Below are 19,823 nucleotides of genomic sequence, written 5' to 3'. Positions count from 1 at the left end.
GACAGTTTAGCCAGAGCCCTGGGGGATTTGGTAGGAGATTTATTTTACAAGTTAGGGCATGCTGATGGTCCCCCTTGCAGAGGGAGGTTTTCGTTGCTTCGTAGTCTTTAAAATGATGATGGGGGTATAGTCTGTCCTCTGGGCAGTATCTGGACTCTGAGATGGTGGGGAGCACCTGTAGAAACTGCTCCTGCAGGTCCAGGCTGCTGAGCCAGATGGTTAATGGCATCTAACAGGGAAGTTGGAGTTGGTGGGTCAGAGGGCCAGGGGTGCTCTTGAGCCCCTGTGCCATGTGTGCGGAATTGCCTAGTCCACCCATGGAATGACTAGCCTGGTTGAAATTAATGTGCTGGAGTCTGTCCAGGCCTGAGGCATGGCTTTGCTCTCTCAAAATGCCAATGCATATCACTAGGGCAAAGCAGTTCTGGGTCTCCTTCGGCGGTGGCTGGAGGGAAAGTTTAACGTTTGACTCCGCTGGGCTGACACTTAGCTGTGCAGGATGTGGACTCACTTTTCTTCGTGCTGCCTGTCTTCACCACAGATCCTCCTGCACAATGTAACAAGTAATTTACAAGGCTGCAGCTCTACGATCTTTTCCTTCTGCTCCTGACAAAGGGAGGTGAGCCTTTTCCAGGACGGGATGATTCCCATCCAGCTGAAGACCGTATAGGGAAGGGCTGGGGCATGCTGGGCTTTGCTGATGTAACGGGCTGCCTGCAATTTTCATTCAGATCTGGTTGGCTGTGAGCTGGCAGAGAGCCTCAGATACGCCTCCATCTCAGATGAGGTCATCCCTGCTTCCCTGCTTTTTTTTTTTTTTTTTATGGGGGGTGCTGCTTCAGAAGAGTCTGCGGTGTCTGAACGTTTAAGGGTCAGCGTGTCAATTGCCTCACCGCTGCAAATCTCGGGGGGCGGGAGCCCCCTCCTCCCCCTCCAGCTGCACCCTTTCCCAGCACCATCGCAGACCCTGCGCTCCCTTTAAAGCAAAGCGAGAGGAGGAGCAAAAGGAAGAGGAATTTACCGCAGTGGATTTTGTAATTGACTCTCGCGTCCAGGTCAGGGGGCACTGTTTGCTGGCGAGGCATGGCAGAGCCGTCCGGGCCTAACACGAGTATAAAGTAGCTCCAGGACGACAGAAACTCCAGACCCCGCCGCTGCTAGAAGTGAAACTACTCGCCCTGCCCAGGCGCCCTGTCCCTTCCCCGCCCTCCCGCGGCGTGCCGTGCAGGGATGCATCCAGCCGGCAGGGGACGGGGTAGGGCCCCCCGGCTGTCAGGCAGTAGGGGCTGCCCGGCTCGGGCCGAGAGCACCCCGCAGTAAGGACTGAGCCCTGCGGACAGCAGAGCAGCATCGCCGGGGGTAGCCGGCCCCGCACCGCGCCTGCGAGGGACCATCGCCCGCTCGGCACCCTCCGAACTCCAGCCCCGGCGCCGGGTCATCCCGCGTTACCTCCCTCGGAGAGCTGCCCGCCAACTTCGGCGCCGACGCCAGCTCTGCCTGCACGGCTGTGGGCAAGATGGGGGTCGCGGCACCCCCCCTCCCCGTCGGGGGCAGCCAGCCCTTTCCTCTTCCTGCCGCCGCCGCCGAGCCCCGCGCCGGAGCCCCTCTGGCACAGCCCCTTCGCCATGTGCTGCCCGGGGCGGGGAGCCCGCCGCGGCGCGCCTGAGCCGGCCGATCAGCACCGCGGACAGCTGCCGGCCGCCCGGGGCAGCTCCCGCCGCGCCAGGGCGCGGGGCCGGCGGCTCTGCCCGCCGAGAGGGCGCCGGTGCGCGGCTCCGGGCCGGCTCCGGGCCTCCGTGCCCCGGCTGCTGGCAGCCCTCCGCCGGCACGCCGCTCCGCCGAGCAGGGCTCCAAGGGGTTCCACACGCCCCCCCAGCCGCCTCTCGCCCGGTGCCAGGAGAGGGCTCGGCTTTGGGCTCGCGGTCTGTCCGTCTTCCGTGGATCGGGGCTTACCAGCCAGGACGGTGCCGGGGTACAGCGCCGTGTGAGCCTGCGGACCCCGAGGTGCGCTACGGAGTTAGAAAGAAATCTCGGATCTGGCGCACTGTGGAGGGGTAACGTAAACCCGATACAACCAGCAAACCCAGCCCAAGCCTTCCTGCCTCCCTGCAACCAACTTTACACCCCCCACCGCCACCCCCACCCACCCCCACAACCACAAGAATTCCCTGCTTTCCTCCTCCCTCCACGCTCCTTCCTTCGGAGACTGTAGGATGAGGCATTTCCTTCTATCTGGCTCAGGGTAAAGGCATACCCTGGGGGCAGCGACACACATCTGGCAGGGACTGAAAGGTTTTAATCCAGCCTCTACTGCAATCAACAATGGCAAATGAACCGGTGATTCTGAACGTTTATGACATGGTGAGTATGAAACAGTACTGATTTGGGGGGGGGGGGGGGGGGCGGGGAGCGACAGTGGGGCTGGGTGGGAGTTTGTGCTTGGAGGCAGGCATTGCATGAAGAGAAGCCAAGCACAGATCCCCAGAGAGGCTGATCCCCACCTGCCCCCCCAAACTCCTCATCATGTTCTAGCTGGCAGAGATGATGCTGACCCTGGCTTTTTCCTTTGAAACGTTTGGCTTTTTGGTTACAGGTAAAACTGTGGCCGATTTTCTGCAGGATCTTTCAGGAGCAGCACTGGGTGAGGGGAGGACTTTTTAATTTCCAGTGTCCCAGTTAAGGAAGGAGATGTGATCACCTCTCTCTTTGTTAGAGATAATTGTCCTTTAATTTTGAGTGAGCAAGCACCGCCATGCTGTGGGGAAGGGGTCAGGATTTCATCCAGGGAGGAGGAACAACTGTAGAATTGCAGCAAGGACAGAGTTTCTAGGCTAATAATTTGGATCAGTCCCTCATATGCATAAGATTGTATGTATGTAACCTCTGAAGATTAATTGCAACAACAGGAGTAAGAAATTGTCTGAACTGGTGAAGTTTCAGCACACGGTGGAGCACAGGGATGTGCTTCTTGGCAATGTTTCCTGAAAGTTCAGTGTAGCAACTGGTTTCCTTGCCCTCCTCTTGCAAGGGGGGATGTGAGTGGGAATTACCTGTGCTAACAAATCAGAAGATCCAAGTCCTAGCCTTGGCACAAGCTCACAAAGAGTAGAAGGCTTGGCACAAACTGTTTGCTTTCTGGTCTGAAAAGAGCTTAGGAGAGGCATGATCAGACAAGGAATACTTTGATGATGATGTACTTCCCCTCTGGTTTTTGTTTATGAACTAATGTTAAAAAAAACCAAAACCAAAAACAACCCCCAAAAGTAGTTTTCCAATCTTCCAAGAATTTAGTGAACTTTTCTGGGGAAAATACAACTTTATGAGGCCCAGGCACTGACTGAGCTCTAAATATCTAGCTCCAGACTTTTAAGATTATGGCATAAATTTGTGTTTTGTCATCAGGGAGTGACAAATTTCAACTGGAAGCCTACAGAATAATGTTGGTTTCCCTGTTGGGGGAATCCAGAGAATAGACACCAAAGAGATTAGGAGTGGGTTGCTGTAAATGCCAAACCTCTTCTTATTACAAAGATTAAGTGATCTTCTTTTGACTTAAAAAGCTGGGTTGTTTTCTGAGAGAAGAGGGAGTGGTAAGGACTATTTTGGTAGGTATCTGTATTGAAGGACAGTCTGAAAAGCACAATTACAGTGGCTTGAAGCTGCCTCTTCCAGAGCTATTATTGGTAAAATTGAGTAAGTTGGTGTAAAATCCTTCCCCTAAACTTTGTTCTTGAGTGTTTAATGGTCAGTTGTGTTGCAGCCCAAACTGTGAACTCCCCCATGCTGTTCTTCTTCCAACAGGTCTTGTAACCCAAGGAAGTGGTAGCTAGTGCTTGGTAACAAGGGACTGGCATTGCAAATGCATACACAAGAGTTTCTTGTTAATACTTCGAGGAAGATAAAGGAACCCCTTTATGTTGCCCTTTTATTATGTCAGCTGTCTTCCTTGCAACTCTTTTAGTTTGTTTTGCAGCTTGCTGTGGTCTGAACTTTCCTCTCTGTCATTAGCCACTGTTGAGCTGTCCCAAATCAGTGAATATTTTGCTACTGAGCTGAAGAGATCCAAATACTGGATGGACATGGCCTTTGCCTTTTTTTCATGTGATTTGCACCAAAGATGAAGTCTAAAGGACTTACAGGAGAAGGGACTTGTTGTTCATAGTCACTGTGTTCTGAGATGGACACCCAGACACAGTGAACTGAATTGAGGTCATCCATGTAATTCAGACTGAGTAATTTTTGCTGCTTAGGAAGCCATGAAAACTTCCATGTGTGAGTACTAACTCCATGGGTTAACCACTCCGTGCATAGAAACCGTTCTATTTTCATATAGCATCTGTTCGACTACCACTGAGTCACCTCTAGTTCGGGTCCTACGTTGTGATTATTGAGGCTACATGCTTTTCCATTGCTGCTATGGTTTTAACACCATGGAGTTTGGAATGTAGCCATGCAAAATTTGCACTTTGTTACACTGTGGTGGGGAATTGCGGGGGAACTGGGAAATGAGCACATTTGCTTGAATGACTGTTGGAAAACTAGCCTCAATGAAAAAAAAAACAACAAACCAACAGCTGGGGATAACAATTAACTGAATGTAAAGTTCTGCTTTCCTGAGAAGGCACATGACCCCTGTATGGCATCTGGAAGCACTTACACTGCAGGAAAACTTACCCCTAGGGCCGAAGTCCAATTATGGGCTTTGTGCAGCTATGAAACACCCACTCTGTGTAGTCTTGTGTATTTAAAGATTATAGCTATTTATCCTTTTACCCATTAGATACGTACCAGGCTTCTTCTGGAAAAAAAGTGCTTCTATTTAATGAAGTGTTTTGCACAAACAGCTGAAGCAGGTATGTCTATTTGTAGACTTATTTTATTCAGCGTAAAAGAATTGAGCAAAAATCACTGGGTATTCAAGTGTTCAGAATATCATCATCAAAAGCAACTTCTCTCACCCTTGGCATGCAGGGTGATTATATCCTGGTTTATCTGTTACTAAAGAGCTTTTACACACTTGTAGACTTGCAAAACAGATAGGGCAGGAAAACTTTGCTGCTCAACCAGGATATTTTAAAGAATGAATATGCAGGATATTAAACTCTGATTTAAGTGTGAACACAGCATAACAATATGGATCAAGGGTTTGATCATGGATGAATCTCTTTCCCAATCTGAATCCAGCTATCGTGGACTTACTCTAAGCTGTTCAGAGACCTGCATGACATAACTGAGCCTATAAAATCTATGACAAGAATTTGCTCTGATCAGTCAGTTATCACTTTGCCTTTAGAGGGATAAATCAAATTCCCCTCCATAACCTGCAGCTCTCTTTCCTCCACTCCACCTTAATAAGCTGTTTATCATGGATCAGATCACAGGGTTACTTCAGCTGTGATATCATCCTTTTTCCTCATGGCTTTAAGTCTTTGTGGCTTGCTTTGGAATAGTTGACTTAATCACTGTACATTAATAAATGTTGCCTACTTAAATCAGACAGAAGAGTAACTGCAATTATTGCTTAGGTTTAAATCTTTAACAAGCAAGCTAAACACATTCCACTAAAAATACTTCACTTGGAGGAGATTCAAGTTGGGAGCTCTCATAGTATTTTCAGCTTATTGCATAGCACATTTATGCTATCAAATTAAAAGCAAAGATATTCATATCACTGATGTCCCTCTTTTATTACAGATATGGTTGTCCTGAGTTTCCACTGTCTTTGCAGCTGATAACATACAAAACTGTCATTTTAATCTACTGGTGGGTTTGCTTACTGTTTATGCTGGGGAAAATGAGCCCCTACGATATGCTGCAGACAAGAATGCAGAGCTCTGGTCAGCAGGGAGCCAAGGAGCAATGGTGTAGGGTCTGTTTGGATGAGAAGGGTGAGCCTCTTAGCCGTGTCCCACTGTTATTCCATTGATGCCAATGACATTACTTGTCACCCTCTCTGGAGTGAATGACAGGGAAATAAGATTCAGGTCACTGTAGACACACTAGCTCTGAGGTTTTTCCCTGTGACTTCCAACTTCAGAGAGGTAGCCCAAATGTTATTATTTATAATGGTTCTCCCATATTCTTTCAGTTTTTTCTATAATTTGCCACCTAAATGGCTGAAAGCAAAGGGTGGCCTGGCAGGTGACTGAGTGAGGTCTCTCTTGCTTCACTGATCGGTGGGTGATGGTGTCATTGGATTGGATGGATTTCTCCATCACATGGAATGGATCATCCAAGTGGCCCTGACAGAAAACCAAATACAATAACATTCTTGTCTCCATGGCAGTGATAAAAGCCCCTGTTTTGCCTTTGTGATATTACAGCAAGAAGCCTGTATTGAAGAAGGGGTGGCATTTTGGGCTGAGGGTGTAAAAGCTTATAGTCATGCATGCAGCTTCTAAGAGTTCCAGTAACATGAATCTCACTCCTGATTGTTATTGGTGTGGTGGAACAGAGCATCCTGTGAGGCTGCATCTGCACAGAGGGCAACATTTCTAGAGAGGGGGAGAAGGAGGAAGAAGGTGTTACAAACCATAAGGGCTTGTGATGAATTTATCTTCCTCCATGGGAGAGAAGCAGTTTCAGTTGTACCACCAAGAAACATTGACCATGGTCTGTGTGGCAAATCACCTTGTGGTCTCCCAGTGGAGGCTGATCAGAGGATGATTACAGCCAGTGAGTGGCTCAGGTGGGGAGAAGAACTCTGATGAAGAGTTTGTTTCCATCTGGCTCTATATGTGTCTGTCATCTTACAATTGCTTTTACATGGATTGGGGCTCAGGGACTGAGGGAATGGTGGGAGGCTGCTGGGTTAAGAAGGAGAACTTGCAAGAGGTAGTCTGGATTTTGTGTCAGTCCCAGGAGAGATGTAGGTGAGATTTTTGGACAAGCAGTTGTGGTGTGGGAACCTGTATGTGGGACTCTTGCATCAGAAACCTGGCATAGGGTGAAAGTTGGGTTTTCTTTATGTACTCTGAGAAAAGGATTGTGAGAGAGTCCCTGTATGAAAAGGACACACCAGCTATCTGTGAGAAAAGGCATAAAGCTAGAGGGTCTGTATGGCCACAGAATAATTACATAACATTTTAGTGCTTTAAGCCAAGTTCTCTGATGCAAAGTAGTATTATGGAGTATTTTTTTGTACTTTTCAGCTTTGTTATATTTAGTATTTTGTTTTAATGTCTTTTGCTCACATGTGATTTGGAGGAGATGACCTGTGTGTAACCATGGAAAACCAACACAGACCCTTCTAGCATCCCTTTTTGGCTTCCTGTGCAAGTGGAAAAGAGAGAGTGAGACTTGGCTACTATAATTAAATGCTTTGGGACTGAAGGAGTAGAGGTGCTTTGTACCTCTAACTTCAGCACATAAGGAGCCTTTGAGTCTATTTTAGTAGCAGCAACAGGATTGCAAGCAGAGCACTTCATTCTATGAAGTGATTATTTTAAGCACTGACTAAATCACAGAATGTTTTATTATCTCTCTGGAGGAAAGAATAAGTCTAGTTACTCAGAAAAATGTCAACATGTTGATGATTACTGTTAGTAGAGGTCTCAGATGCTCTCGGCAAACTTGGAAGAGTGAGAAATCCTATTGCAGGTTGTGGCCCCATCTCTGCACTACTCATTAGTTGGTTTTGTGTTGCTGTGTGTGGAGAAGTGCAGCATCACCTGACTCTTCGGTATTCCAGGAAGCCACAAGGAGAGCAAGGGGACTTTTTTTGTCAAGTAGGTTGATAGCTGTGGAGTTTCTTGCTGTGGTGAGCTGAAGAGATGCTCTAAGTCGATAGAGCAACTTATGGTCTTGAAAGGTTAAGCATATAGAGTCACTAGGATCTCTTATTTCTTTTTCCTCCTTCATATGTTAGCCAAACTGAATGTATTTAATAAATGGAGAACAAAATGCGAAATACTGCCTTTGGGAGATTTTAATTAAATTCTGGCAACTCCTTATATATATTTATATATATATATATATATATATATATATATATGTTGTTCTGAAACAAACCCATCACTTCTTAAAACTAATTAAATGAAATGTTTTGACTTTTCCTTAAAATATTTGCCAATCATCTCTGGCCAAAACTATTTGTCAAATCTGAACCATTTCAGTTCTCCAAAACATGCTATTCACTCAAATTTGCCATGTTGTTGGAAGGGCTTGATAGATGTATCATGTTCTTATTTATTCTGTGGCCACTCTCAGAGCTCATAAGGATTCCCTCTTCAATGAATAAGCCATGGCTAAGGAGGACCTTCTCTGTTTTATCTTCTTCACAGACTTGTTGTGGGGGTAAGGCCAAAGGTAAATCCTTAAATTCCTGAAGGAAAGGGGAAAAATTTGGCCTTAGAATTTTACTCTATCATTTATCCAGAAGTTTATTCATTCTGCTGTCTTCAAACCATATCAAGTACAGTGTACTGGATAACAAAACAGAATGGTGAGATAGCAGGTGCCTGGTGTCTAGTAAAGGGTTCCCCACAGCGCTATAACATGTCCTACATAAATGCTAAACTGTCGAAGTGTAGTTGAACATAGTGCTAGTCACAGGTGGTAGTGTGAGAGATCAGACGGAGCTCAGATGCTTGTTTTCTGTGCCTTCCCAGAGCTTTTAGTTGGCCTTCTGTACTGCTTTTGTTTTTGTTTTGTTTTGTGGGTTGTTTTTTTTTTTTTTTTGGAGGGGAGGGTGTTGGTAGACTGAATTTAGACTGTTAAAGTATGCTTGTGCTGCATAATAGGTCTGGGGTTCATAATCACTCAAGTAAAGTAATGGTCCTACTGCAAAATCTGCAACAGTAATGTCATAATATGATACAAGTTAAATGGGCCCAAAAAATTGCTGGGAAGACTCTTGGTTAGAGGCCAGAGAGACCACTGCTGTGATGAGAAAGGAGGCAGAGAAAGCTGCTTTTGCTGGATGTCAGCAAAATGTTGAGCCCAAGATATGAAAGGGCTATCTAGACTGCTTAACTTTTCTTGGATGTAACATTTTCCAGTGCAAATGCTCTGGACTCTGGAGGGGAAAAAAAAAAGTGTTGTGGCAAATTTGATGGGAGTACATTAGAGTTTTCAATTAAATCGGGCTGAGCAGCCTGGCAGCATGTGCAGGTAAGGAAAATTAGGCTTCGTTTCTGCTTCTCTTTTCCTCCTAGACTGCATCAATTTAATTTGAGTGACAACAGGCTGGCCTCAAGCAGGCCAGGCATAGAGTGGGATTGCTGCCTTGCCCTGCTTGAACTCGGGAGCAGAGGGAAAAGGAAAGCAGTCTGGTGATGCAGAGCACTGTGGTAGTCAGTTCCTGGTTCAAGCCTGTGAGAAAACGAGGAAATGCAAGAGACAAGTGATGTTTAGTTGCATCTTTAGAGAAAGGAAATCAATTGGAGGAAAAAAAGGCAAAAACCCTAATACACTAAGCTGCAGCTGAGTCTATTCCTTCAAGAAGAAGGAATCCAAATATGCCATCTGATCTAAGAAGCTGAAGAGTAAGTGACATGGCCTGGGTTAATAAGTCCAGTGATGAAGTGTGCCCATTTATGCATAATAAATAGATTTTTGTTGTCTTAGCAACAGCTTGGAGATATGTTATCCATCAGGGGAACAGTTTGTTTTGATGTTGTCAGGGTGACAAGCTGGCTACCTGTCCATGCTACTGCTGATCTTCTCTAGCACTGCAGTTCTTTAGCAGACTACTGTATGCTTATGCATGAGATGTTTTAGGAGCTATCTCTTGATGGTACATAGAGCACTGCTGTCTTCAGCTACAGTGTCCACCCCATCAGCAAGCTCATTGAACCGGTGGTCTGTTGCCCAGTGGACTGACTTGAACTGACTCATCCAGGGCAATGTGGGAGTTGTCACTTCTGCTGGTCCTGCATGGTCTAGGAAAGCTGCTCCACAACATGCACTCCTTTATATTGGCGAATATAAAAAACCTGTATGAGCGAGGAGAATCTAGAAAAGCTAGCACAGCATAAAAAAAAGTGTGAATTCTGCTTCTGGAGCAAAGCTTCACAAGTCCTGTCGTTAGCTCAGTTCCCATATCAGTGCTCTTGAGCTGGACCTGCAGGTGACAATCTGACTCTAGTGTCTCTAAAGTACTCATTTCAAGGCAGCCTGAACTCTTGCAGCGTTAGGAGTCTTATGGGCAGGATTTGAGGTGTAAACCCAGGGGTTTAAGGTAAGGTCTGCTGTAACCTAGAGATACAGAAAACTTTTGCTGCTACTGGAAGTTGTCCTTTAACCCCATACACAGGCAAAGCCACAATCCCCTGGCCTGTCTCTGAGCAAGTCTGAGAAATGATTGTTTCCTCTTGAAAGCATATGGAAGCTGGTTTCCAGTGAATTTTCTCTGTTGCTTTTTGGGATTTCCCCAAACAGCCTTTTAGAACATGACACTTCTGTCAGCAAGATTTATCCTCTGGCTCATTAGGTTGTCAAGGTTCCTAATGTCACTTGGCTGTTCTTTAAAACAAACAAACCAACCCCCAAACCAAACAAAATCCTTAGTGCTGATGAAAGCTGATGTGTTGACAATACTGGAGACTGTCGCTCACCTACCAAATAAATTTATATTGGCAGTAACAAAGCAGACCCTTCTGCCTTTTGTGCCTCATCCCTGCTTTATAGGTTGAGCTGCTCTGGTGTGGTGGCTCAGCTGGTCACCCACCTTCCTGCTGAGGCAGCCCACAGGGACCAGTTACATGTGCGGTTGGCGTGTCTGCTGGGGGGAGCTGAGCATTAGTGATAGGAACAGAGCTGCTAAGTTGGAACAGCTGTCAGATCCATTTCTAAGTGTGGTGATGGGCAGGTATATAGTTGTGCATTAGTGCAATGAACTGAATCTAAATGGGTGTCCTAGGGCCGAAAACTATGTTAATGACCTGGGTTGCCCTTATTCTAATTCTCTGTTCCAGTCTCTCTTGTTCCTGTCATTATGCCAAGGTGACGTAGCTGAAGCTGGGGAGGGAGGCAGAGACCAATCAATAAATAAAATCTATATTTCTGCTGGGCAGAAAAGAAGCAAAACTCACAAGTCTGATGATTCTTTCTCTAGCAAATGGACTTAAACTGTTAGTAAACAAAATATTTCATACTATTCCTGGTAAACATTGGATGTTCTTGAGTATGAAGGATCTACAGGAGTGAAAGTAGATACCTCCTTACATCAGAGCTTTATCTAATCGGCACATGAATCTGTGAGACCTCTTATCTTGGAGCAAAATACAAGGCTACGTCCTAAGAGTGAGGAATTGTTTTAATTGGTAACTTAGTTTTTCAGCAATGAATCTCGAGGTGTCCAGAAAAGCAATGATACAGGAAGAAGAAATGCTGTGGGTTACAAATGATCTCTGATAGTTAGGAATGCTTATCTACAGAAGCAAGTGTCAGATGCTAGAAATGCTGAAGGCATTTCAGCCTGTTCAGTAAGTACCTTCATCATGTGGGTCAACAAATGGGTTTAATGCTGTGAGACTACTGATGGATCCACATCTCTGGGAGGTGAAGAACCTGGCACAGCGTAAGCTCTGTTGATAACATGGTTTGCTGAACCTTCAACCATGGATCTATTACTGTGCTTCCCATGTAGTCTTAATTAAACCCACAAGGCACTGTCAACCCTCTTGCTGCTCTCTTCAGTATCTTCTGCCAGTGATTGATTTATACTGGATACTGATGCAAGAAAAAACTTTCCTGGATGCTGATTGCTGCCTTGGGGTTTAGAGTGCATGAAGAGCCTCATGTTGCCTTCTAGAGTGAATTATAGGCTTTGCCATAGGTTAGCTTCCCCTAAATACGTGATGTTCTTCCACACATCTGTTCTTGGATTATCTGTGTGTCTTGCTCTGTTTGGGACTACTTGGAGCAGGAGATTTTATAATTGCCCTGTATTTGTCATGTCCCCCAGTTCTGGATTCTCCTGGTGAATGTGAGAAGTGACAGAAAGAGAGGACCGAGATATTAAGCATGGGACTAATCTGATAAATCACTGCCTCTGTCATTAACCTGCACTCCTGGGGCAAGAGCCTCAGCAGGCTTCCACGAGTTGCATGAGAGGCAGCCCAGGTCGTGGGTATTTCCAGGCAGGGCTGAGGGGCTTTCTCAGCAAATCACTTATTTAGATAATGGAAGGCTTCATTCAGCTGCCTAAGCACAGACATGGGGGGCCATTTTAGGATATCTGTCTGACCTCTGGCTTCCTCTCGGGAAAGGTCCCAGGTCTCTTCCCTCATGGATCCTCTTTCATAGCTATCAACTTTGTAAAGATGTCTTGAATATTTTAGGGCATTTCAGATGGCATGACATGCCCAGAGGTTCTGACTTAAGTGCTACTTTTGTGCTGGGGGAGGATCAGTAGTAGTTTTGCATTTGACTTCCACTGTCTAGTGTGCTGATGCATCTGGAGTGACAGAGACCTGGTCAAAATCCCTGAGGGACTTGAACAGAACTGCCCCTTCATGCAGGTCTACCATAGAAGCAGACAGCAGGAAACTCTGGATTTGGTTGTTCTGGGTCTCTTGTGTCAAAACATTTAGGTTTTATTTGAAATACTAATCAGAAGAGTGGATGTTTCCAGTGGATCCTAGCTGTTCCAGGAGGGTGTTCAGGCTGGAGCCAGGCTATACCGTTACTCACACATGTTCAGTGGGCCAGAGGACATGTATGTTACATGAAAGGAATCTTTTCTTTACTTTATATGAAAGAAAACCGCTTCATCATGAAGGACTGAGATGGCCTGAGTGACCAGGCTGCTTCCCTGTGAGGCAGCTGGAGGGCTAAATCCTATCTGGAGGATGAGGTGGTTAGAAAGTTGGTCTGTACCCACCTGGACAAATGTCTGAACAGAAAGCACTTGCTCCTCCTGGTAAGCAGAGGCCAACCTTGCTCTTCACTCCTCTTGTTGCTTTGCTTCCGTTCATGGTATTTTTAGCCAGATGTCAGGCTTTGCTGCCCTGACAGGATCTCTTCTGCCCTTTCCTCATTAACTGGCTACCTAACCTGGACAGTCAATTACTTGTGCAGCCTTTTTTCTGTCCCAGCACTAAGCATACACAGGCTAGTACATCTATAGAGTACCACTGTGATGGAGGCATTGTGGTAAGGTGGGAAGGCAGTGCTGGAGGTTTCCAAATCTGTGGAGGCCAGAGCTAATGATGCATGTCCTGAGCTGAAATCCACCCATCATCTGTCTCCAGTTCTAACATTCACTGTTCCTGATTGCAGTGCCTTTTGCCATGCCCTTGTTCACTCTTAATTTTTATAGCTGCTCATTACCCAAGACAACTGACTATCTTCTCTTTGGCAGTTCCTTGGGATGTGGAACAGACATATTTTCTGCTGCTGGAGCACTGTGCCTTGTGTGCTTGCTGCTGCAAGGATATTGGGGGCCAGTGCATTGAGGAATAGGTTGTACTGAAATGAAACAGAACAGATTAATTCCAGCATAAGCCAATAAGAAACAGGGACAAGCTAAATGGGTTTGTTTCAAGCTCACGTATTCTTGGGACCAGAAGAAAGGAAGTATTACAAATCCCTTTTTTTCCCTTATGGGTCTCATAATACAAGCAAAAAAGCTGTGACTTCTGCAGAGCAGAAGCCTCCTGAAGGATAAACAAATGCAAACCACACGGATCCATGAAAATTTCAGTTGTTTTTATTGTCTAGATCAAATTCTATCTGCTCCCATGGGCAGAGTGCTGCTGGCAGGGGACATTGCAGCATGGTAGCCAGAGGCCTTGCCAAAGCCAGGCAAGCAGGCAGGACGCCCTGGGGGGTAAGGGAGGACAGAAAGGTGTTCATCCCAGCACCCCGTTAATTGGATTGGTCATACATCCCCCTGACTGCTGAGCTACTCTTCTGACCCTTGTATTCTGGCAGAGCTATTGGGAGGGAACACTTCATCTGAGAGCTGGATCAGGGGCAAGAGAAAAAGGGGGATGGGGAGGGAGAGACTCCTTGTACTTCTCTCACAGTCTTCAGCCCCACAGGATCAACCAGAACTTGAACTTCTTCAACACTCTTTAAAACACCCTCTACTTCTCAGAGAAAGGCAAGGAATTGGGCAGCACGCTGGAGTAAAAATGTCATTCTATCTTTCAAATCCACCTCTGCAGTAAAGTTATGCTAGGAGGCTCACACGTCCATCTGTGGCTTTTTAGGCACTGTTTGTAATATGGCATGTTATTGAAATGCTTCAAGGATTCCCTTTGTAATGTGTAATTACTCTGAGAGACACAGTTCAGCGCCTATTGCAGCTGCTGTTTTGGATAATTTTGATACAGTTAAAGCTGTTGCTGGATCAAATGAATTTATGCAGGTGGAGATTTTAAAGTTAGCATAAAGAACAATTTAATAGTCTAACATCAGGTGCTTAAAAATCCTGTACTTGGTACCTCTGAACTTGAATTCTACTTTGCATACCCACAGGACTTTGAAGCATTTTTCCAGCTGTCTGTTACCTCTCCTGAGGTCTCAGAGGTGTCTCATTAAAGCTGATGTTAAAGCCTATTGAATACATGAACATACCTTCTAATGATGCCTCTCATTTAGGTGAGTTGTCACCAGGAATTGGCAGGGATTGCTGCTGCTCTGGTCCCCTGGTGGTTAATATGGTGAAAGCCACCTGGAGAAGTGCAGGATGATACCTTCTGTGCTGGGAGACAAAAGGCAAACTGTCTTGAAAAGGCTGCTGTCTTCCAGGGGCACACCAACCTTGTCACCTTCTCGCCCTTACCAGCTCCCCTCCTTCTGTCCTGCAAAATGCAGCCTCAGCTCCCAGAGCTTGCAGATGGGAGGCATCTGTCCTTGGGCTCTCAGTGTTTCCAGCCAGTTAATTATTAATCATCACAATATCCCTTATGTCAAGCATCTGAACTGCCCGTGAAGCATGGAGAACTGCTCTATCACTAGAGTCAGAAAGCTTTTAGTGCCCTGCCACTCATTATTTGTAAAGTTGTTGTTCTGTCAAAGACCTTAAGCATCCAGAAGTGATAGTTACTTCATCTGAGCCCCACACCAGATGAGCTGGTGCTAGCAGGGGCAATAAGAATGTGGACTGGGAAACCAGAAGAGAAAGTTAAGCTTGTATCATGGATCCTGCAACAGAACTGGTGCTGTACCATTGGATATGTTTAGAAGCATAATGCTACTGCAATATAGGTATATTGCCCTAATGAACACCTACTAGGAAAAACACCTAAGTATTTAGCTCCCTTGAAAGCCACCTGGGGGGGCTCTTAAATCCCGGAGGGCATAATAAATTTTCTGTGACTGTTGGCTGGCTAGCTGTTTTGCCTCTTTGGGATGCTGCTGCTAACCATTACTCTAGAAACAGACATACACATGAGTCTCTGTGGGGCTCTAGGGCTTGCCTGCTCTCTGTATTCAACTTGTATGCTACTCCAAAAGAGCGAGACTGAGCAGAGACAGACCAGAGACTAGGAATGAAAGAAGAAAATCACTCGGCTTGTATCAAGGCACAACTTTCTTTTGGGAGTATTCAGGCATGAGAACCTGACCCCCGGCTCCTTCTAGCTGGGACTAGTCTAGTGGAAATGGAATGGCACTGACACTTTATTTCTGGCTTATTTTTGATAACGTACATTGAAGCAGATATGAAGCTAAACCAAAATCCTGGCTACTTTCCATTCAACTGTAGGGCAGTTTTCACAAGGAATAAATTTTTCTTCTATCTGCAGAAGAAGCATTTTAAATAATGTCATAATCTTAGGATCACCCAAATAAAAAGAGAGGTCCTGAAGTCTCTCTTAGTAATGTGGCACAAGATCCCCTCGCTGAACAATCTCACAAAGCCTACAGCTGGCACTTGTCACAGTGGTAGCTCTCACTAAACACTGCCAGCCTCTGTGCCCTTTGCAAAAGTTTTCTGGAGTACTCCAAAGGCTCTCTTCAGTGGGAGCATGTTGCTAATAAGTTGTTGAATCTGACAACTGGAGGCAGTATTACGCTTTCCTGCCGCTGTTTAAAATACTACTACTGGAAGCCTTAGGTGATGCAGGTAAGTGAACCCATTAAAACAGGATCATACACATGGCTTAAACTGTGTTCTCTAGGGTCCCTGTGACATAGTTAGGCCCTCAGGTACTTCTGTGTTCTCATCTACCCTTCCTCCTATCCCAGGATGCCTTCATGCATTCATGCAGAGTGAAAGAAATGCTGGTGGGTCTCACAGGATGCTTTTTTGTGTCAGCAAATTGATGATAGATTGTCACTAATTAGCACAGCTAGGGTCAAGCTCGCTCTTATTTCATTCTCTACTAAGATAGCATGATTGAGACAAACTCTTATTTACATGTAATAATAGACGGGAGATGGGGTTTTTTCTTCCTTTCAGCTCAAACATAACATCGTGTTCAATGATACCACAATGTTTTGTGAAAAGTACAAGTGCTTTGAACATGTGGGAATCAAAAAGCTCTAAACAGATTGTGTAATGCTGCCAACAAAGCATGTCCTTGGACCCCAGCCGAGAACAACCAAACCTTCATTTTGAGCAAAGCACTGGATGTTGAGAAAGACAAATACCAAAGCTTTAGTCCTAGTTGCCATCCCAAGTGCACTTCTAGCAATTCATGTAAATCTCTTTGCCTTGGGCTGTCCCCCCTGTAAGAAGGGAAAGAGTGTTCTTGTTGGGGTGGGAGGAGATGTTTGTGGGATGCTTGGGAGGTTAAAACCCTAACCGCTTTTTGGCATCTGAGGTGTAACTGCCTGGGTTGATGTGACTCCCATAGGCATTTGAGGCAGCAGCAGGGTTTCTGGGCGCTGGGCTGAGGGGTGTCCTGCTGGCAGCACCTGCCTGACCTGTGCCCGGGGTGAGCACATGTCCCATTGCAGCCTCACCCCTTCTGCCTCAGCTGTCCCTGGCTTTCCTGTCAGTCAGGAGGTGGTGGACCCCCTCCTTTCTCCACCAGAGCCTGCCTGGGGAGGGTGCGATGGTTCTGCAAACAGCCCCCACACCTGCTCCTGGCCTCGGCTTTTGCTGCCCTTTGACCGCATGTAGCAGATGAAGTATTTAAAGCAGCTGCTATTTCTGTCACTAGCACCCAGACTTCCTAGGAGAAAACTGCTGGCTTTGTGACAGCTGAAATCTGATTCAGAGGAAGCTTTTACTGCAGCATGTACAAAAGCAAGGGGAGAGTGAAGAAAGGGGGAGGGGAAAACAGCACTCAATTTGCTATTCATTTAATTCTGTCAGGAAGGCCCAAGCAACTCGAGATGACGGCGTGCAAATTGCAGACATGCATGTTGCAGCGTGGTGGATATTGTTCAAGGGATTGAGGATGCAGAAACAGTGGGTAAGAAAACAACGCGGCACGAGGGGGCTGTGTGCTGTGCTTCTTGCCAGGCTACGTTAGCTTCCACCGAGCAGTTCTGTGCTCTGGAGCCGGCTGATGGTACTTGCCAGTTTAATGCAGAGGTGACTATCTCAATGTTGTGCTGCCATGGCAGGTGCTGGAACAGGAGGGTGCCCAAAAGGTCTGCTTAGCCTTTTCCACTCCAGCGCATGATCCTTTCTCAGCCTTCACTAGGATTTCTCTGGAGAAGGAAAAGGCTGTTTGTTGTTCCCACTGTGCAGCTGAGGCTGCATGCTGGCATGCAGAGAGGCTGGCTCATCTGATTCTAGGACACAAGGAAATGTAATGAAGCTGTGTCAGGGGAAGTTCAGATTGGACATTAGGAAAAAGTTCTTCACTGAGAGGGTGGTTGGTCACTGGAACAGGCTCCCCAGGGAAGTGGTCATGGCCTGTCGGAGTTCGAGTGTCTGAACAATGCTCTTAGTCATTATGGTTTAATTTTAGGTAGTCCTGTGAGCAGCAGGCAGTTGGGCTTGATGATCCTTATAGGTCCCTCCCAAATACTGATATTGAGATATTCTATGACTAGGTGCCTTGTTGCTGTGCTGTCTCTTAGGTTTTGATGTGGAGTTATGTTTGTTATTCCTCTTCTCCAGCTGTGGCTGCTGAAAATGCTCTGATTTCTTTTTAAGGACTGTGGTATCTTTTTCAAAGCAAAGAGTTTTATTGAGGCTTCCCAATTTACCTGTGCTCCCCTTTGATGGAGTTCATATAGCTTCCAGCACTGGAGGGAACTGTGGGTCAGAAGAACTCTTTCAGTGCTCGGTCTTTTTAAAGTCCAGGTGCAGGCTTTCTGTTGCTATCACGATTTCCAATCTGAAAGAAAGCTCCTAGGATTTCTTGTCATATTGTGGCGCCAACAGGATCAGAGATGGTTCTTCCCAAACCAATTAATTTACAGAGCAGCTTTGGTAATATAGTTCAAAAGGCTTTCTGCAAAGATGTCACTTAGTAAACAGGGGTAGATGACCTAGAGCATGGAAGATTAATACCCCTCATGTTTCCCATGACCTAGTACGAGCCTTGGACTGAGGTGGGAAGAGGTAAGGAGAAACAGTCCTAGTTCTGCTCAGTGACTTGACGACAGGATTGCATGTATGTTAATCTACCAGAATTTATCCTCCGCTTTAGAAATTAAAATGATTGCTCTGGACTAGCCTGAAAGCTTTATTCTAGCTAGTTTACTTAGGTTCTGGTTTAATTTGATGGCCAGTAGATTTGAAAATCTTCTTGTGTTTTACTTGGGACTTGTCAAAATAAAGTGCTACCTAAGATTTTGGGGGGATAGGAACACCGTTACGTTACACACTAGGGTTACAGGAGGTGATGTGGTTAAACACAGCATGCACATATGTGCTCTGGGGACAGCTTGACAGACTGCAGGCTTTTGGAAAGAACCAGTCTAGCAAAGGAGGGGGGGAAGCATCTGTCAGTAAATAGATGGATAAAGATGCTCTGTGCTGCTTTTAAGAAGCACCAATCATCTTTATAACTTTGACAGGTGGTAGTAGGGCAGGAGGGGAGGAAGAGAATTGTGTGGGTGGTAAAGAAATTAATCCTAATGAATTGGAAGAGTAAATCCACAGCAGGCAGAAAGCTTCAGATTTCTGCCCTGCTGGATATGGATAAATGCAAGAGAATCCCTTTTGCACGCAAGAGCTAATTGGGTAATTACAATGGAATCTCAAAACCTTTGCTTAAACTGTATCCTGACTATCAAAGCGTGAAGCAGATTCTCTTCCAGTGGTTTGAAAGGCTTGCCCAGCATCTTTCAAGTGGGTGTTTGAAATAGCTTCCCTTTTTATTTTGCTGCCTTTTCTGGGAAATAAAACCTCTGTTACTTTATTATTACTTTTTTTTCAAATCACTGTGCTATAATGGGAGAACTAATTTCCAAGGCTTCCTTTCAATGTTTTCATTCGTCACACAGAAGAACACACAAACATAAGAATGGCCAAACTGGCTCAGACCAAGGGTCCAAGTCCAACAGTCCAATATCTCATCCCATATTATTATTCTTTTCTCAATGCCTGTTTGTGGCCACTATGGGAGATGGAGCACCATGAACATGTATGACACTTCCCTCTAACACTTCCACAGCTTCCAAACAGTTTCAGCTCTGGAGCTTCTCTGGGCTTGACCTCTCTTTGCTAATCCTCAATGTCCCATTCTTTTATTCAGTTCTAAACCAATGTAACCTTTTGTATCAACATCCCTTGCCAGGGAGTTTGCAGGTCTACTACCTAGTGGTGAAAAGCCAAGGGGTTTTTTTCCTCTCCTTTTTTTTATTTTTTTATAGGTTTTCTATCGGACAGAATAGAATCATAGAATCATTTAGGTTGGAAAAGACCTTTAAGATCATCAAGTCCAACCGTTTACCCAGGACTGCCAAGTGCACCACTAAACCATGTCCCTAAGCACCAATAGTCAATTCCTACCTACTCTTCT

General features: G+C 45.7%; 1 protein-coding gene across 3 annotated transcripts in view; it reads left to right on the top strand.

The window, feature by feature from the left end:
* The first annotated feature begins 832 nt into the window (after positions 1-832).
* Positions 833-19,823, top strand: part of LOC106113003 (deubiquitinase DESI2-like) — a 58,068-nt gene continuing 39,077 nt past the window's right edge. Inside the window, exons 1-2 of one of the 3 annotated variants that reach the window (XM_027777336.2) lie at positions 833-2,361; positions 17,216-17,315. In XM_027777336.2, the coding sequence (XP_027633137.1) occupies positions 2,354-2,361; positions 17,216-17,315 (108 nt within the window). In that variant the 5' untranslated portion in view covers positions 833-2,353. Of the gene's footprint in view, positions 2,362-16,568; positions 16,626-17,215; positions 17,316-19,823 lie in introns of those variants that run through there. The other 2 variants (XM_027777337.1, XM_027777338.2) reach the window with 2 other exon arrangements.

Source organism: Falco peregrinus, chromosome 1 (genome assembly GCF_023634155.1).
Source record: "Falco peregrinus isolate bFalPer1 chromosome 1, bFalPer1.pri, whole genome shotgun sequence".
Lineage (NCBI taxonomy): Eukaryota > Metazoa > Chordata > Aves > Falconiformes > Falconidae > Falco > Falco peregrinus.
Note: the sequence above shows the minus strand (reverse complement) of the source record. Positions and strands in the feature narration are given on the sequence as shown.